This window comes from Marmota monax, unplaced genomic scaffold (genome assembly GCF_021218885.2).
Source record: "Marmota monax isolate L192 unplaced genomic scaffold, Marmota_monax_Labrador192_F-V1.1 WCK01_AAM20220418_F8-fsc00056, whole genome shotgun sequence".
NCBI lineage: Eukaryota > Metazoa > Chordata > Mammalia > Rodentia > Sciuridae > Marmota > Marmota monax.
This window is the reverse complement of record NW_026695212.1, coordinates 2,954,126-2,971,268: the sequence shown is the minus strand read 5'-3', so window position 1 is coordinate 2,971,268 and position 17,143 is coordinate 2,954,126. Positions and strand designations below refer to the sequence as shown.

General features: G+C 39.1%; 1 protein-coding gene across 1 annotated transcript in view; it reads right to left on the bottom strand.

The window, feature by feature from the left end:
• Hmga2 (high mobility group AT-hook 2) overlaps positions 1-13,146 on the bottom strand; it is a 120,432-nt gene extending 107,286 nt beyond the window's left edge. The window contains exons 1-2 of the mRNA XM_046430756.2: positions 12,245-13,146; positions 9,598-9,684 (exon numbers count right to left, since the gene is read on the bottom strand). Coding sequence (XP_046286712.1) covers positions 9,598-9,684; positions 12,245-12,355 — 198 coding nt within the window. The 5' untranslated portion in view covers positions 12,356-13,146. The remainder of the gene's footprint in view (positions 1-9,597; positions 9,685-12,244) is intronic.
• Positions 13,147-17,143: the final 3,997 nt, after the last annotated feature.

Genomic DNA, 17,143 nt, shown 5'->3' with positions numbered 1-17,143 from the left:
TTTTTATTTTCACTGTTTTGATGCAAATTTTAACATTATTTAAAAAGTAATTAGCCTTTTCATTTTTGTCATCCTCTACTCTAATTCCCAAGCACACTAAGATAATACACACATACACAGCACATCACATCTACAAAAACATGTGTTTATACTTTTCAGGGTAAAGAAAACTTAGTACATGTTGCTTGCTGTATAAGAATCATCCTAAGGCTAACTCCACATAAAAATACAGACAATCTGAACCAGGATAACTTGTTTTCCATTTTACTTTTGCTATCTAGCTGAGAAGTCAGCGGATACTTGGTACTGTTATACTAAAATGAGATATTCTGACTGTCTACTGCCAAATCAAACTTACCTCTTTCTCTCTTCAATTTGCCTAATAAAAATAGATGGTTAATAGTTGATACATTGATAGACAGACAGATAGATAGATAGATAGTTGGCATTACTATTCAGCAGGTCCATTGATTGACCCAAACTCCATGTGACTGTAATGTTACCTCACATTTTTGGAGTATTTAAGTTACTCCAGGCATTGACTAAATCAGTCACATAGTTACTTTAACCCTCACAGCAGCCTTCTATGAAGGCAAGAAATTAAGTCTTAGTAACTTGCTCAAGGTCATATAGGAAGTTGTTAAGTGGCATACCTATTCTACTTGACTCCAAAGATGGTGCTCCTACCCTCTTAACAATGCCACCTCCCCTTAGTACACAGGATCTGCTATTAGAGAAAATATTTTGGAAACTAAAATTGTCATTGATTCAGCTCATTTTTCAGAACAAAAGGAAATCTGGTGGCTTTTAGGAGCTCTATCTGTCTAATTTGGGCTCTGAATTGTTTATTACTTCTGAATGGCTCCACAAAGGAATCATTATTGTTGGGGACCCCGGCATTGCATGGATTGAATTCAGTGCAAGCCAGGAGTACCCAGTGAATCACACTGCCTTTCAGGGTGGTGTCTTATGGAGAAGGAAGATGTCCTGAGACACAGACCATACTTTGGTAAGCTTAGATTTAAATCCCTTCTCTGCCACATTCCCTTTATGTCTTTGGACAGGTCCCTGAAAACCTTAATTTGAATTCACCTGTAAAATGGTGATGTTGTCTCCCATGAGGAGAAATGGAGGTACCTGGAAGTGCCCACCATAAACAAGGTACTCATGAATGTGCTTTCATTCCTAACAAGATGGAACCCTTAAAGGGAAGACTTTTTCTTTCAAGTTTATCTGGTATACAGAAGATTAAGTCAATACAAATATTCCATTACACCCACCTGTCCCCTTTAGCAGAAAGCTTTTAAGAAACCCTTTAGTACATAGAGAGTCATAGGAGTGCCAAATTCCCTGGTACAGAAGCAGCATTTGATTTAATCTTTGGAAGCAACTATAAGATTGCAATTTACCCAGTAGTAAATTACACAAGCATAGAAGATAGAAATCCTGTTTAATGGAAATGGGTAGTGAGTGGGGTTGGGGTAGGGAGGGATGGCTATTGACCTTAAAGTTAACGGTGCTCTACTAGGCTTTTCTGTGTCGTTTTTATGTTTCAGGGGCCATGATGTGATCCCGGTATATCTGAAATCTCCTGAAGAGAAGAGAGAGTTTTTCTCCTAAAAGGGTTTCACTGCATTGCCAAGTCAGAGAAAACAAATCTCTCAAAGAGAGAGAAAGTCCTTGCAAATAAGATGACTTTTAATTGAGCATCTCATTTACAAAAAGCCTATTGAGAAATAAAATTCATACCATTAACTAAAAGGCAAAATATCATGATTATCACTTGGACTTGTTAAAAGCAAACTTGCTCCCTGGCCACACAGGCCAGTGTTATATGTAAACTGAAACCCTCTTCTGAGACTACATCTAGAAGAAACACATTAGCTGTGCTGTGTGCCCTCAATCTGGGAGGTTCTCATTGTTCTTTAAAACCCACATTATTTAATGATTCTAATCAAACTCCACAAAGGCTGCAAAATGAGTTAGGATTTTAAGTTGTAAACCTGCACAGATTCAGGAGTTTTACATGTTGGAAAGTACTGGCTTTAACATTGTTTTCTTGTGTTTAATGCTCTCCAGGATATTGCTTTTCAAACAAGACAAACAAAACGTTCAGGGGACTTGTTTTAATATGTCAACATACACAATACTGTAGAAGTAGCTATTTGGTTTTCCTTGCTGGAATAGTTTGGTTCTATACTCCAAAAGCTTGTATAAGTGAGTCACAACTAGTTCCAAGTACTTCCTGCTCATATAGACAAGGGGAGCGACAGTAGGGATTCTCCACTTGGAAAAAAGAAAAATTGTTTTTATCAGCACTATTATGCTAGTATTCACAACCATCTATCATTAAAAGTGCTTCTTCCTCCTTGATTTTCTTTATTTATATTTTCATTTCTTTGTTAAAGTTTATATATAGAAATATATACTTCATTTTATATTTAATGTTGAATAGGAATTTGTACAATGGGAAATGTATTTCTTTCTCTAAGAAGTTCTGATGCTCTAGGCTCTTATATTTTCAAAACATGGTAATTAAGGGCTGGGGTTGTAGCTCAGTGGTAGAGTGCTTGCCTTGCATGTGTGAGGCACTAGGTTCGATCCTCAGTACCACATAAAAAAAAAATAAAGATTTAAAAAATGACAAATTTTTTTTTAAAAAGGTAATTAAAAGAGGAAATTCAAGCCGTGCACAGTAGTGCACACCTGTAATTCCAGTGACTCAGAAAGCTGAGGTAGGAGGATCAGAAATTTCAGGCTAGCCTCGGCAACTTAGCAAAATCCCATCTCAAAATGAAAAATCAAAAGGTCAGGAAATATATATCAGTGGTAAAGTACCCCTGGGTTCAATCCCCAGTACTGCAAAAAAATAAAAAATAAAGAAAAATAAAAGAAAAGCAAATACTGCTCTTGAATTTGAAAACAGTACAGTACTTGGTATTAGAGCCTAGCTTAGAAGAAATGTTCACTATGTATTTGAGGAAGGAAGGGAGGGGAAATGAATGAGGGGAGGGGAAGGGAGAGGCATTGTGTTTATATATGTGTTATTTTCTTCTTACCATCAAAATTCTGGAGCTTGGCAAGATTGCAGATATCATTTCTTAAAGTACTGTCATTTAATAAATAAGAAAACTTCTGGATGCACTAATCTCCAAATTCCCTGTGGGCTAGAAGTCTGTGGGTATCAGTGGTAGAAGGCACACATTTCCAATCCCTTTATAAGCTTGTAGAGTGGCTCTCCAAAAGCTTCTCACAACTTAACTTTCGAACTGCATTTTAGCTCACTGGAGATAACAGAAATCTACCTTGTAGCAGTCAGTTTATAAAATATTTGACAGTTCACAGTAGTGGAAAGGATATAAGCTTTGGAATTAGTTGCATTCAAACCCAGTTTTTTTCATTAGAGATGTCACAGTTTACAACCACGAACCACAGTCTGTCATTGGTAGAATGGAGATCACAACAACTAATAAAGAGATTAAAAGAGCTAAGATAAACAGTATGTAAAGTACCTGAAAAAGCTACAGCATTTGGTGGGTACTCAAATGTAATGTCTTCTTTGCTCTCCTCTTGTTTTAGAATGTTGCCCTTTAAAAGAATACCTAGCAATTCTAAGTCTCCGCAGTGTTTTTCTGGGGATAATTTCACTTTAGTAGGCCAGCCATTACTTCTGGTTTTCCACCTCAGATAAGATGAAGCAACCTGCCCACATTTGTAAAGTAGTGGAACCAAGACCCAGTTGGATGTCAAGGCAGTAAGGGTCTATTCTTCCTGGAAGATATTCCTGTATGAAACTAAATTGCCATGGGCAAATTTTAAAAACAAAAGGAAACCTTCTAGGGTGAAAATCAAATGAGTAGCCAAAAGTAACATATTTTCAATATTCCTATAAAGATATGGACAAGCACAGTGATCAGGAAGCAAGAAAATAATTCATTTCTAACTTCAGGGACTAATTTAGATAAATATCAATTTTTTTTGCAATTGTAAATGCTCCCATCATGTTTTATCTACACTGTGATGAATGACACATGGAAGTCAGAATTTCCTACTCCAAATACATCAGTGCATCTGCACAGGAAAAAAATATATATAAAATATGTGGGTGGGGGGGTTCCTTATTTTGTTTTCATGTATTCTGAAAAAAATTCTTTTTTAAGACCAAGACCTGCATAGACCTAAGAGTATACAAAGTTGACTAATCAAAGTCTAGAAAATCAATTGCTCATTTAAAAAACAGAAACAGTGTAAATCAATGTGCACTGGCATCAATATCAACTGAATAATCAATCAGAAAAAGCACTGAGTAAATTCTCATTTTGCCATTTTGATAGTCTAGCTCCATGGGTTTCCCCATTTTAAAAGATCACTCATTTAAATCTTGAAAAGATATTACAATTTGCTCTCATAATATATTTTGCAGTAGGAAGTAAAAATGAATTCCATCATTCATTGTTCTTCATGCTTATTTCACTCAAGAAAGCCCTCATTGTCAACTATCATTATTTCACACACATTTACAAACACTAACTTAAAATCAAGGCCCAAAATGGCAGGAAAAGTTATTACTTTCAAAGTCTGAAACTCTTCTTCTCCAAATCTTCCCTCTACCTCTTCTGTAATGAGAACTGATACAAGAGTTCACAGGGGTTACCTTCTGAGCAAACCATTTCTTCCTCTCTCCTAAAGAAAAGAGAATGACTGCACTACGACTCACTAAATTCAAATAGTATATGCCATTCAAAATTGTTTAGTGTATTAAATGAATATAAAGTCAAGCAACAGCATAAAATAGAGTCAGTTCCCCACTCATCTTTTTCTCTTGGTTGCAGAACCAAGATTCATTAATGAAAAACTCAAGCATCTAGGACAAGGAAATTCAGTTTCTACCCTTGTGCCAAGCTATGTGGTTCTAAGATGAGCTCTGGAAGCTGCAGAAAGTCAACTAACAAGATAAGACAGGCTGGAAAGATTCAACTGGCATAAAATGCTCTTCAGCATCCAACTGTTCTCAAGAAAGAACTGAAATGCAGGGGAATGCCAATCTGGTATATTCGGTCTCCTTAGCAAAATGATCTGTTGAGACCTCAAGATAAAAATTAACCAGGGATGTAAGTCAGCCCCCCCCAAAAAAAAGGAGTTTTGATAAAAGACTTCCGAGGGATGAGAGTTTCCAGAGAATTACAACTATGGGTCCTCTGACATAAAGTGACTACATAAAAGAATTCAAATGAATTCCAATCTCCCATATTTGGATCATAATCTATGATGATTCAAAGGCATTGCCAGACATAATTTATTGATGCATTAAGTAAGGCTTTGGCAAAGTGAAATTTAAAAAAAAGAGTCAACTGTTATAACTAAGTCAAGATAATAGACATAATAGTTGGGCTTTACTTAATTCCTCCTACTTGAATTTGTTTGTAAACTCAGATAGGACTGTGATTCTCACAATGGAACTCACCTGCCCATTAAAACAGAGGAATCAAACTAAATTATGCCAGTGCTGTAGGAACCACAGGTTGGAATTGTATGGCAGCTCCCAATGTAACCTTTCTCTGACTTACGTAACAATGATGCTTTTGGGCCTACTATGTTCTGTAAAGAAAATCCTGTCCTCGTGCAGCACCTATGCTGTAAGATTTTTCTGAATTGATAAGTAAAACCCAAATTCTCTCCTCCTAAAATTTCTGTGATTGGTGTTAGTAATTAATTTACTTTTAAAAAATCAATCCCATTTCTAGGAATGCAAATGATTAGGAATATGAATGAGTCTTTTTAGTACCCAATTAATATCAGGCTATCTTTTCATAGCAAATTGAAGATGGAAATTAAATATTTCTGAAGACTTTCTTTGAAGCATGCATACTTTACCAAATAATACTTTCATTCTGCACTTTGCTGTCTTGCTCTGGCCTTTTCACCTAAAGTCAAAAGGAAGGTCAAGCAAATCTGACTTATGAAGTAGGATTATCTTACACCTGACATTTTTAAAAATTCATTTCTCTTTTATGAAAATATAATTCAATCTCAGAAAAAATACATTTTTCTTAGGAGCACTTGTATGAGAACTGGCTTGAAATTTAAAGATAAATTTAACTTGTGACTTTACATACAGAAGTAGTGTCAGTCCCTCCAATATTCTTTCATGATTAAAAAGGGAACAATAGAATCCCAAATGAAACAAATGGTATTATACCTTCATTCTTTTCAGACACGGGAATTGGGAAAATTCAAAGTATTTCTACACAGCACAATTAAGAAAGAAAAGCAAAACAAAACAAAGAGGAAATTAAGAGACAACTGTGAGGCCCAGGTTGTAGCTCAGTGATAGAGTGCTTACCTAGCATGTGGAAGGTCCTGGGTTGGAGTCCCAGCATTGCAAAAAAAAAAAAAAAAGTGAGGGGGGTTAGATAACGGTGGAGGTAGGAACATGAGGGGAGGAGCAAGAGACAACTGGTCAAAAGTGTATCTCAATCTAAAAAATAAATAAAAGGGTGAACAAACTCATATACACACACTCTCTCTTTCTCTTTCTTTTGGATAAAGTATTTATTCAGAAAAACATTAACTTCGGATTTCTTTTATTAAGGGTAACAATATGAAACCCGTTCAGGCATACTCAGATTGGAGTTCTTAGGAATGACTGGAATTGTCACAGAATGGTCATCCATGGGAATTGGTGTTAATAGAATATAAATAGACTGAAGAATAATTTTATTCTTCCATAAGTTCCAGACATAAATTGTGTTTTTTTTATAAATTTGTTTGACATATTACATAAATCAATTTTCTATTAAATGCAGCCTAAAATTCAAGTGATGGCTAATTTGGTAGCCAGTCTCCACTTGGTCTTGACACATTCTGCATGCGTTGTCAAGTTTCACACTGTTAATTTTCTAACAAGCAGTTTGGTTTTCAGATACCTCAAGGCCAGTTGCTGAGTCCAAACACAAACTTTGTAAGTAAAATACAAACACCAAGCAGCAAGATATGTTAAACACACAATATCAGGATTCTCCTTTAACATTAGAGTTCTTTTCTCTCATATACTTACCAATTTTTATGATACATTTTTCATTATGATGAATCCAGTATGTAAGAAAACTCCCAATTTATTATCCATAGAAGACTTCTCGTATCTACTCTAGTCTTTTTAGCAGGAGGTTTTTTGTTGTTGTTGTTGTTGTTTGTTTGTTTTTTGTTTTTATCTTACATGTTATCAACAATATTTTTCTAAAAATATTTGTAGTTGAAAATCCTAATGAACATACGCTTTGTTAGAATACAATATATATTTGATAAACAAGGATATGTTTGATAATCATGTCTATATGGGATAGAAGCACATTCAATCAATACTGATTTCAAAGTGAAATGCCTTAAGTTTATACATGCCATGAACAATTCATCAATGTCATCATTATTTTGCAAAGTATTATCTTCTCCAAATGAAGCTTAATTAATAAAACTGAAGAAAAATAACAGTCATGTTATGGGCAAATGTATTTATTCACTTTTATTGGAAGAGGGAATTTTGTAAATGAATTATATGAAATGATTATGTCTGGAAGAATAAAATATTTCAAAAAAGGACTTCTTTGGGAGAAAGAAAACCTCTGTTTTGGAAACTACACAAATATTTGCATACACAGGAAGAATTATAAAGGAGATGAGTGGCCTAGAAGGGTCTTTGTAAATGCCTATCACTGAAGTCACTAAAAATAAAACAAATGTTACTTGGGAATAGATCAAATTTTGTTATTTTGCTTTGAATGGTAAATTACGCACAAGTCTCAGATTTCCTTTTGTCAATAAAGATGCTATTGGTCAGTGGTAATCTTTTTAAAGAGCAGAGAAGGGATGGGACCATTTCTACCTACTTCCTCAAAAAAAAAAAACTAACTAAATAAAGAAATATAATAAAATTTGGGAAATAATTCATTTTCCTTTTTTGCATCAAATTTTTAAAAATTTATTTATGGTGAGCTATAAAGATGTAACTGCATTTTTTAGAACAATTACATGGTAGCTCAAATGTTTTTTAGCTACACACAGGTTTGCTATCTCTGAGAGAAAAAATAAGTAAGGTAAATTTCATGCTTATATAACCTGAAATAACTCCTATTAGAATAACTACTAAAATTAGTTCTTTTTAGTTAATTTATACACCAGGTAAAACAGAACAAATAGAAAGTATTCATATTAAGAACACCAAATTATGTTCTGTCACTTTTAAAGGTTCTTAGAGTTTTTAAAAGTTTTTTAGAGCTCCTTTGAAATTTACTGATAAATATGAGTTAAAATTAAATGTTAACTTTAAGAAACAGTTAAATATATGAGAAATTTGCCCTTCAACTCTGTTCAAACTATTAAAATAAAACAGACAAATCATAGTTACTTATAAATAACAATATGTATCACTAGAACTATGGCAGTTTACATCACTGAAAACTATCACATATAATGTGCTTGGTACCCAGTCACAGAAAAAACAAAACATTGATCTCAAAAGGATGAATACATGGTCCTTTAAACAAATACTATACATGATCTTAAGATCATGTATATACTATACTTCAGATCTTAAGAAAATTTACTTGTAATTTTTGAACCTTTGTTTTCAACTGTTATACAAACTTTCAAATAAAATGCAAACTTTTATGATTTATAAAGTCAAAATTAACTTTTAAATTCACCTTCACCTCTCTATACAACAATTTATCTTGAGATATTTCCTCTTTGCTAACTCAAATACAACCAACATGAAGTTATTTTAAGCTGCAATTTAAATTTTTCCAAAACGTTGACTGTTAAACTTGACTGGGTTCTATCCTACCCAAATACATACAAACACACACACACATATATTCTACCTATATATGTATGTATGTATGTATATATACATATACATACATACATATAAATATTTGAGTAGAATATTTGTTTTAAAATCTCATTGTTCAATTCAGAGAATAACACTTCATGAAAAGGTTTTAGGGATTATGATATATTATATTGCAGGTTCATTATAAAACAGTGACACATTGTCATCACATTTAAAGTTGTAAAGTTCATGAATTTTTTTCCAGCATTCCATAAATGGATTAACTTCTAATTATTGTCTATTTGGCAAAACACATAACCTTAAAAGGGGGACTTGGTTTACAGTAGTCATTTAAATAAGCACCAAGTAAATTAATTTCTATTATTTTTCAGAGGAAACTGCAAAAATTTCACTACCAGACAAAATTTATAGTTTTAATATTTTTAACTCTTTAACCATTGATTCAAATATTAATTTTATCATTCACTACTCCAACCATCCACCCCCACCCCTTCACTCCTCCACCAGCATTTTAAGGTTCATATTATTTGGTAGTGTTTGTTTAAAAACAACACTGTAACTAACTGCAGGAAACTTTTTTGCTAAGCATCACTCAGAAAAAAAAAAGATTAACTCCCATCCAACTAATGTTAAATGCAGGGTTACCCATCTGGGACAAATCTTTAGGTGTGGATTTAAAATGGGAAAATTAAAAGGAGGTTCCTGCAGTCATTAATGAAATTAGGAGAGCTTGACTTGAGAATTCTCACCTTTTGAGCTGCTTTAGAAGGACTCTTGTTTTTGCTGCCTTTAGGTCTTCCCCTGGGTCTCTTAGGTGAGGGCTCACAGGTTGGCTCCTAATTGTGGGAGGAAAAAAATGCTGTTGTGGCAAAGACCGCCTGAAAGAAATTGACCCAGACTCTTTAGCTATGTTTTCTGCATGTGCTGCTCAACAGAGCTGCTGGAATACATTCAGTTCAAATATAAATGGATGATAATAGTACAGAGTTTACAGAAAGGGGAAATGACTATACTTTTAATTCAAGAATTCAAAGAGGAAACTATTTTGCATAAGAAAACTAGATTTTATTTCAAACCCAAAATGGTAGCAAAATCTGAAAAGGCTGCATGTTCTAGAAAGAAAATCATATATTTTTAAGATATAAAAGTTTACATGGTTATGCATTTGGCAATACATGGAAATAATGATCATTTTACATGAATACCACTATCCATTATTTCAAACAACAGAAATATGAAGCTAGCATTCTCAATAATCTTCATATTGAAAAGGTATCTTTTAATCATCTCTGTATATGTGCATTCTAAATTGATTAGGAGTCAGTCGACACATTCTGAGTGAAATATTGGAGCAATTACCCAACTTCTTCAGCTCAAAACAATTCCATTCCCCCTAAAAGTTCCAAATAATTATGGTAAACCTGAGGGGGGAGGTTTTGCTTGAATTATCTAGATAATTGCTTCAATTCTCCACTTCCTTTCCATGAGGCGGGCATGGTCTCCAGTCGAAATCTAAGTTTCTTTTTATAAGAATGAGCATGTTTTATTCAGGATACTTTTATGGTGATGGATTGGAGGAAACCAAAAGGAGGAAAGGGAAGATAAGAGGAAAAATCTGGGAAGGAGAAATTGAAACAATCGTATCTATAAGCAAAACTTTAAATGGCTCCTATGCCAAGTAGTAAATACTAAGTGGTTAAGAAAATGTGATGATTACTATTTCAAATCTTAAATATTTATCCCGTGAATCATTCACATTTCCTTCAGATTCGGTGATTAAATCAGACTAATTAAAATGCATGAAAGTTCTCAATGAAAATTCACATCCTACTTAGATAATCTGGGAACAGTTCCTTACAGGCTTCTGAGGGATACTAGTTCCAGTGGGGCACATCCTGAACACACACATCCCTAGACACATTTTTCTTTCTTTTGTGAACTCTGCCTTAACTCGAAGGTAAAACTTCCAATCACCTCCAGATTCCCTAATATTTTCTTTCAGATTTTTTTTTTTTTTTTTGGCGTGTGTGTGGGTGCAAATTAGCAGAGCTGGGTGGCTGGTGGGAAATGGGGTGGGGGGGGGTATAGGGCAGAGACTTCCTGGGAGGTGTAAAACAGGATCCAAACGCGATATAAAGTGTCGCTTGCGCAGAGCGGGAAAACTCAGGGGCTTCTAGATTGGCTTGTTTCCTTTGATGATTTCAAATAGGTACAACCCTCTCAGTTTATGCATTGTTAAGCAAACCTTGTTCAATTTCCCTCAACTTGCTCTCGGGTAGGTTTTGGACTCTAGGATTATTTTCTCATCAGTCTATTTGCCATGAGGAAAGTGAGTTAAGAATAAGGAAAGAAGAAGTTTTAAAGTCCGAAGAAGCGGAGTTTAAATGTTCTTGTGGTCATGTTCTGCTCCAACCCCGCTGGCTGAGCCTTGGAAATTGCAGCGAACAAAACCCCCCCGCCCTGGGCGCTGCGCACAGCTCTGCAAGAGCCTGCGGCACGCTTAATTGGTTGCATCCGCAGACAAAACCCTCTGCTCCGCGGGGTCCCGGGCGCCCCTCGATTGTACCCTCCCAGCCCCCAGCAGCTCGTCCCAGGGAAGAGCATTTAATGCGAAAGAACATTAACGTGGGATCCAGGAGCAAAAGGGAGAAGGGGCGCTTGGCTAGGAAGTGACCCTAGCTACTGTGCACTTTCACGGACACTCCTTCCAACGCGCCCTAGGCGAAGCGAGTTAACCCGTCCGGCTGGGCGCCTAGGATCCCCTACAGCCCCTTCCCCGGACCACCTCTGGCGGCTATCGCAGGGAATTTAAAGATCCCTTAAGAGCACCCGGCAGCCCGGTCCCCACGCGTTCTTTGTCGGGAGGGCGCGAGCCTTGGGCCACCGAGAGCTTGGGGAGGGCGCCAAGGGGGGCGACTGCGGCGCGCCAAACTGCGGGTTAGCAGCCCCAAGAGGCGGGAGAAAGAGCCTCTGGGCCCCAGGACTCCAGCCCCTTCAACCCCAACCGGCTAAAGTGCCCTAGTCCCCAGCGACTCGCTTCCCCGGGTAATTGCAAAGGCAGCTTAGATTTGTGGGACCCCGGCCGCTTCCAGTCACCAGGAGACCCCGCGCCACTCAGGGCCGTGCACAATAGCGAAAGTCCGAGGACATGCTTCGCACGACCCCACCTCCCGCCTTTCCAGGGCCGCCCGCAGCGACTCCCCACCTCCCATCCCCAAGGGGAGCTGTAGCTCCGCGGTGAACTCTAAGGGGATCCGCCGCCCGCCCCCCTGATCAGCGGGCTATGTGAAGCCGCCGCGGACACTAGGCTCCCGCGCTCTGGTCGCCCGACGCGTCGGGGGCCCTCGCAGAGGACACGGAGGTGGACTAGAGCCCCCGCCGCGCCCGCGTACTGACTTGCTGTTGCTTCCTGGGTCGGCCGCGTCCTCTCTTCTGAGGCGCCGGGACTGCAGGTTGTCCCTGGGCTGAAGTGGACGGCTGCCCGGCGCCTTCACCGCGTGCGCTCATCCTGCCTCCTGCAGCCGCCGCCGCCGCCGCAAGCGCTGCCTTCGCCGCTACCGCTGCCGCTACTGCTGCTGCAGCCGCTTAGCCTCAGCCACCCGGAATCTGCCCAGCACCTTTCGGGAGACTGGGTGAGAGGGCTGGAAAAGCAGGCAGGGAGAGCGAGAGCTGGAGTGCTGCGAGGACTGCTGTTGCTTAGGCTGCCGCCGCTGCCACCATCAACACCGGACGTCCAGCGGCTGCCAAAGAGAAAAGAGGGGAGGAGGAGGAGAGAAGGAGGCGCTGCCGGTGGCGGCGACAGTGGTGGGTGAGTGCCGAAGGTGGAGGTGGTTTTGGCGGTGGAGGTAGCGAGCGGAGGAGGGAAGCCGAGGAAAAGAAAAGAGGGTTTGAAGTTGGAGAGACTCTTTTCTCGGTTTGGGATCAGGAGTTGCGGGCACTGGGAGCACTTCGGCAGAGGCTTGGAAAGGGAAGAGACTTGGAGTGAATTGTGTCCCTTGAAATGTTAGGCGGGGAAAGAATTCCTCCTCCTCTTTTCCCCGCGCTAGAGAGAGAGAGAGAGAGAAGGAAGGGAGCGATCGAGGGAGAGAGAGAGAAAGAAACAGTGACTTGGGCAGTCGGGAGGGAAAGGGAAGATGCGGTCGAGCTCAAGTCGGGCACTCAGCGCAAGCAAGGGACAGAGGAGTGGGTGGCACCCCGCCTCCTCGGGTGGCGGGAGCAGGCAGCGGCGGCACCGAAGAGTCAGAGAGACTGGCCGCTAGCTTCTGCGTCCTGCACCAAGCGCTCGCTGCCCGGGCTGGAAGTTTTCTGAGTTCCTGCCCCAGGATTCAAGGGGGATGAGTGTGTGTGTGCTTGCGGCGGGGGTGGCGGGACGGGGGGAGTGCCCACCTCTAATCGTGGGCGGATAAAGGGGAGGGGGCTGCGCAGGAGGAAAAGTATGAGGAGGAGGGAGGCCAGGCAGACCGCCGAGCCAAGGCGCCTGGCCGCGGGCCAGAGACAGAGTTCGAAATACAACTGCCTTGGCGGCGGCGGCGGCGCCCGGGTGCCACCCGGAGCCCGGCTCACGTGCTCCCGCCGGGCGGCGGGGTTAAAGGGACAGACCGGGGATCCCCAGCCGACCAGCTGCGGGCCTCGCCCCTTTGGCCGGGAGGTCACTCCCGGGCGGCCGTCCTGGGAAGGCGCGGGAACTTGACTGCCCCAAAGACACATTTTAGGGCTCGGCCTTTACCTGCGCCTCCACCGCGCGGAGCCAAAACTTTGCCGGAAGCGTCTAGCTGCACTGGCTGCAGCGTCCTAGTTCACTGAGTGGGAAGGCACTGCTGAGAAGTAGGAGCTGGCCCCTGACAGCCCTACTCCACCTAGGGACTTCCTCACCCCTGGGCGCGCTGCGAGCACGCACACATACAACATTCACGAAGATACACACGCATAATCACATGCGCACTTGCACGCAGACACGCGTGCAAACGCTCACACAATATGCACTCGTAAACACGCACGTAAATACAGGCGAACTTAAACACACATACATAACAGGCATACAGACATGGCACCTTTGTAGACACAAGCACGCCGAACGCGCCAGTTTCTTCATTGAGCTTTTTTCTCCAAGAAAGACTAGGGGCAACACAAAGTCCCCCTGCGACTGGTGCTACGCACCGGGACGCTCACTCACGGTAAAGGGGACCTCACAGATTGCCAACAGCACGGTTGAACCGTCTTTTCAGTTTACCTTTATTTAACCTTCTCCTTTTCTGACCTAATTTTATAGCCTGGGCTGTTGCTGAGCTATGTGAACACCATACTGGCCACGGTCCTTTTTAAAAAGGTGGAGTACTCTTTTTTAAAAAAAAAAAAAAAATACACCTCTTTTTCATCCTTGAATAACGCAAAACCGAAAAAAAAATTAGGTTCGGGTTTTCACACATCACACCCAAAATTATTTTGGACTAATTCCAAAATAAAAACTTTCACCCGGGGAAGAATTTTTCTTTCAAAGATACAGACCACCGTGTAATAAAAACGCCTGCTCTGCAGCCCTAGGCAGGCAGTTAGGCACCGCCAGGTTCCGCTGTGAATGTGGAGGAGGCGCGTGTAAATGTCTGCTTCCGCGCGACGGCGCTGATTGGTCCGCGTTGCCATTTTAAATCCATTTCCAGCTGTCCTTTGCAGAGTTGAGACACTACGCTGCACGTTGAGTGCTCTGCAGGAACCCAGGGTTGCTCCTGGGTCTGGGAACGCTTAGCTATGATGGAGAGGGAGAGCCCCCATCCCTCCAGATGGAGTCCAGCAGTTGACTGGGGAAGGAGGGGTCTAACAGGAACCAAAGGTTTTCTGTCAGGAGTTGGCTGAAAGATGGTATCTTCATCAAAAGGATTGAAATTTCACTTACTAACGATTGCACTGACATTTCCTAACTGCCAAGTTTGCACATTTTTGGAATATGAGCACATATTTGCACAGTGGTGTGCACATTTTACATACACATACAAAATGAGCTTCTGGGTTTGTTTTTGTTTGTCTGCTTTTTGCCCGGAGTTGAGATAAAATTCTGAGGATGAATGTAGACCAGGTCATCCAGGATTTCAGTTAGCTAGCTTTATACTAGATACCTCATTATATCTTGATTTTTTTTTCAATGCAGAGACTGGCAATAAGGTGATTTTAATATTTTATTTATGCAATCCATCCCTGAATCTAAAATAAACACAGAAAAACTGGGAAAGGGGAACGCCCAGTCTGCTGTTTTCAGGCCACTTTGCTACCAGACTACTTAATCCCTTTTGAATTTATATAGAGAGGGATAGAAAGAAAAAAAAAAAGATATTGCATGAAGTTTTGTCTAAGATGTTCGTCTTATATATTTTCATTATTTGGAAACCTCATTTAAGTTTTTTAGATTGCTATGTTTTCTGCAGGCAAGACATTAAAATTCATCTTCATCATAAATGGATGGAACTTGAGCCTATTATGTTAAGAGAAATAAGCCAAACTCGGAAGGTCAAGGGTCGTATTTTTTCCCTTATGTATGGAAAAAGGAAAAGAAAGGTGGGGGGTGATGGCATGAAAATCAAAGAGAGATCAGTAGAATAGAGGAAAGGGACAAGGGAGTGGGAGAAGGGGAGAAAGTGGGGGGTGTGCTGGGAAGGAACTTTGGCCAATGGTATTGTTACAGTGTGTGCATGTACGATTACGTAACAACAAATTCCACCATTATGTACAACTATGACATACCAATAAAGAAAGTATGGGAAAAATTTATCCTGTTGATAAAAATTATTTTTAAAAATGGTGTCCTTGGGCCTGAGGTTGTAGTTCAGTGGTTGAGCACTTCCTTTGAATGTGTGAGGCCATGAGTTCAAGCCTCAGCACCACATAAAAAAATAAGAAAAATAAATAAAACAAAGACATTGCGTCCATCTCTAACTAAAAAAAACTTTTTTAAAAAATGGTGTCCTTAAATATTTTTATAAAGCTAAATGGTTAGATTTTTCTCTTTGAAGAAAGTTGTTTTGTTTTTACATCTACATTTGAGATGTTTATTTTCCCAAAATGTTTCTCAATTCACTTCTCCTTTATTATACCATATATTACCAATCCATTCAAGGGTAAACTCTTTCTAATTTGAGAACTTTCCAGGTGGTTTCTGTCCACAATAAATGGTTTCTTTTCTTCTTCACCACCTACTATCAAATTGAACAATTAGCACCTTGGTTGTATATGTTAACAAGGTTTCTGATTATCTGTGACACATGATTTAGATTAGTGTTTAGATCAGATCAGCTCATTAGTGGGTGGTAAAATCAATTTAGTGGACTCAGAACACCATTAAAAAACAGAATAGAGATTATCCCATGTAAAATTTCTGATTTTCATTATATAGTACATATGCATAAAAATTGTTTTAAATTTTTTCCCCTACCATTTAGCATCTTGGAAACTGGGATGTGTCTTAGAGTTAAGAGTGTCTTAGCACTGTGTTATTACATTTGAGATAGTACTATTGCTGTGTTAGTGATACACCTGATATTGGATGTCATATTTACATGTAAAGTCAATTGCTTGCTGCAAATTACAGAGAGACATGTTTAAATGCCACTGACTTAGAATTCCTTTATACCTCCACTAAACTGGATTTTTGTGATCTCTGTGGTGTTTAACAAATCATCTCTCATCTCTGTATCTCAGTGGCTTCCTTTCTAAAATGAAAGATGAGTATAATCTATGAAAGTTTTTCCAGTTCTAATAAATAAATCATGTATTAATGTCTTGTTTTCTAATTGCATCATGATGATATGTAAATTTTATCTAAATTCCTTGGACAGGTAGTATTTCTAACACTTCTTTTTTGGGGGGCCAGTTTTGTCTAGGTCGTATTCAGTTCAAAGATAAACTTTTGGTCATTTCTTCTAATTTATTGCTATGACAAAGTTACTTTTATTAAAGTTACTATGTTTACGAAATGAGAAAAGTGTTACTTATATTAAAATATTTTCAAAATTCTTTTGACTAAAGGAGATTCATCTATGATAAAGAGGTTGAAATTCTCACATTGTACTTAGTTACATTATATTTAAACTTAATGCATTCATAAGGAATGACTTAAGGATTTTTAGATTATAATGAATTATGAATTATGGGTGCATTTTATTACAGGAATTAATTATGACTAGATATTGAAAGCAAATCTATATAGGGCCACAGAAAATTATAGTATTTATTGAACAGAAATTACAAATATATATATATATATATATATATATATATATATATATATATATATATAAACTCAGTGTA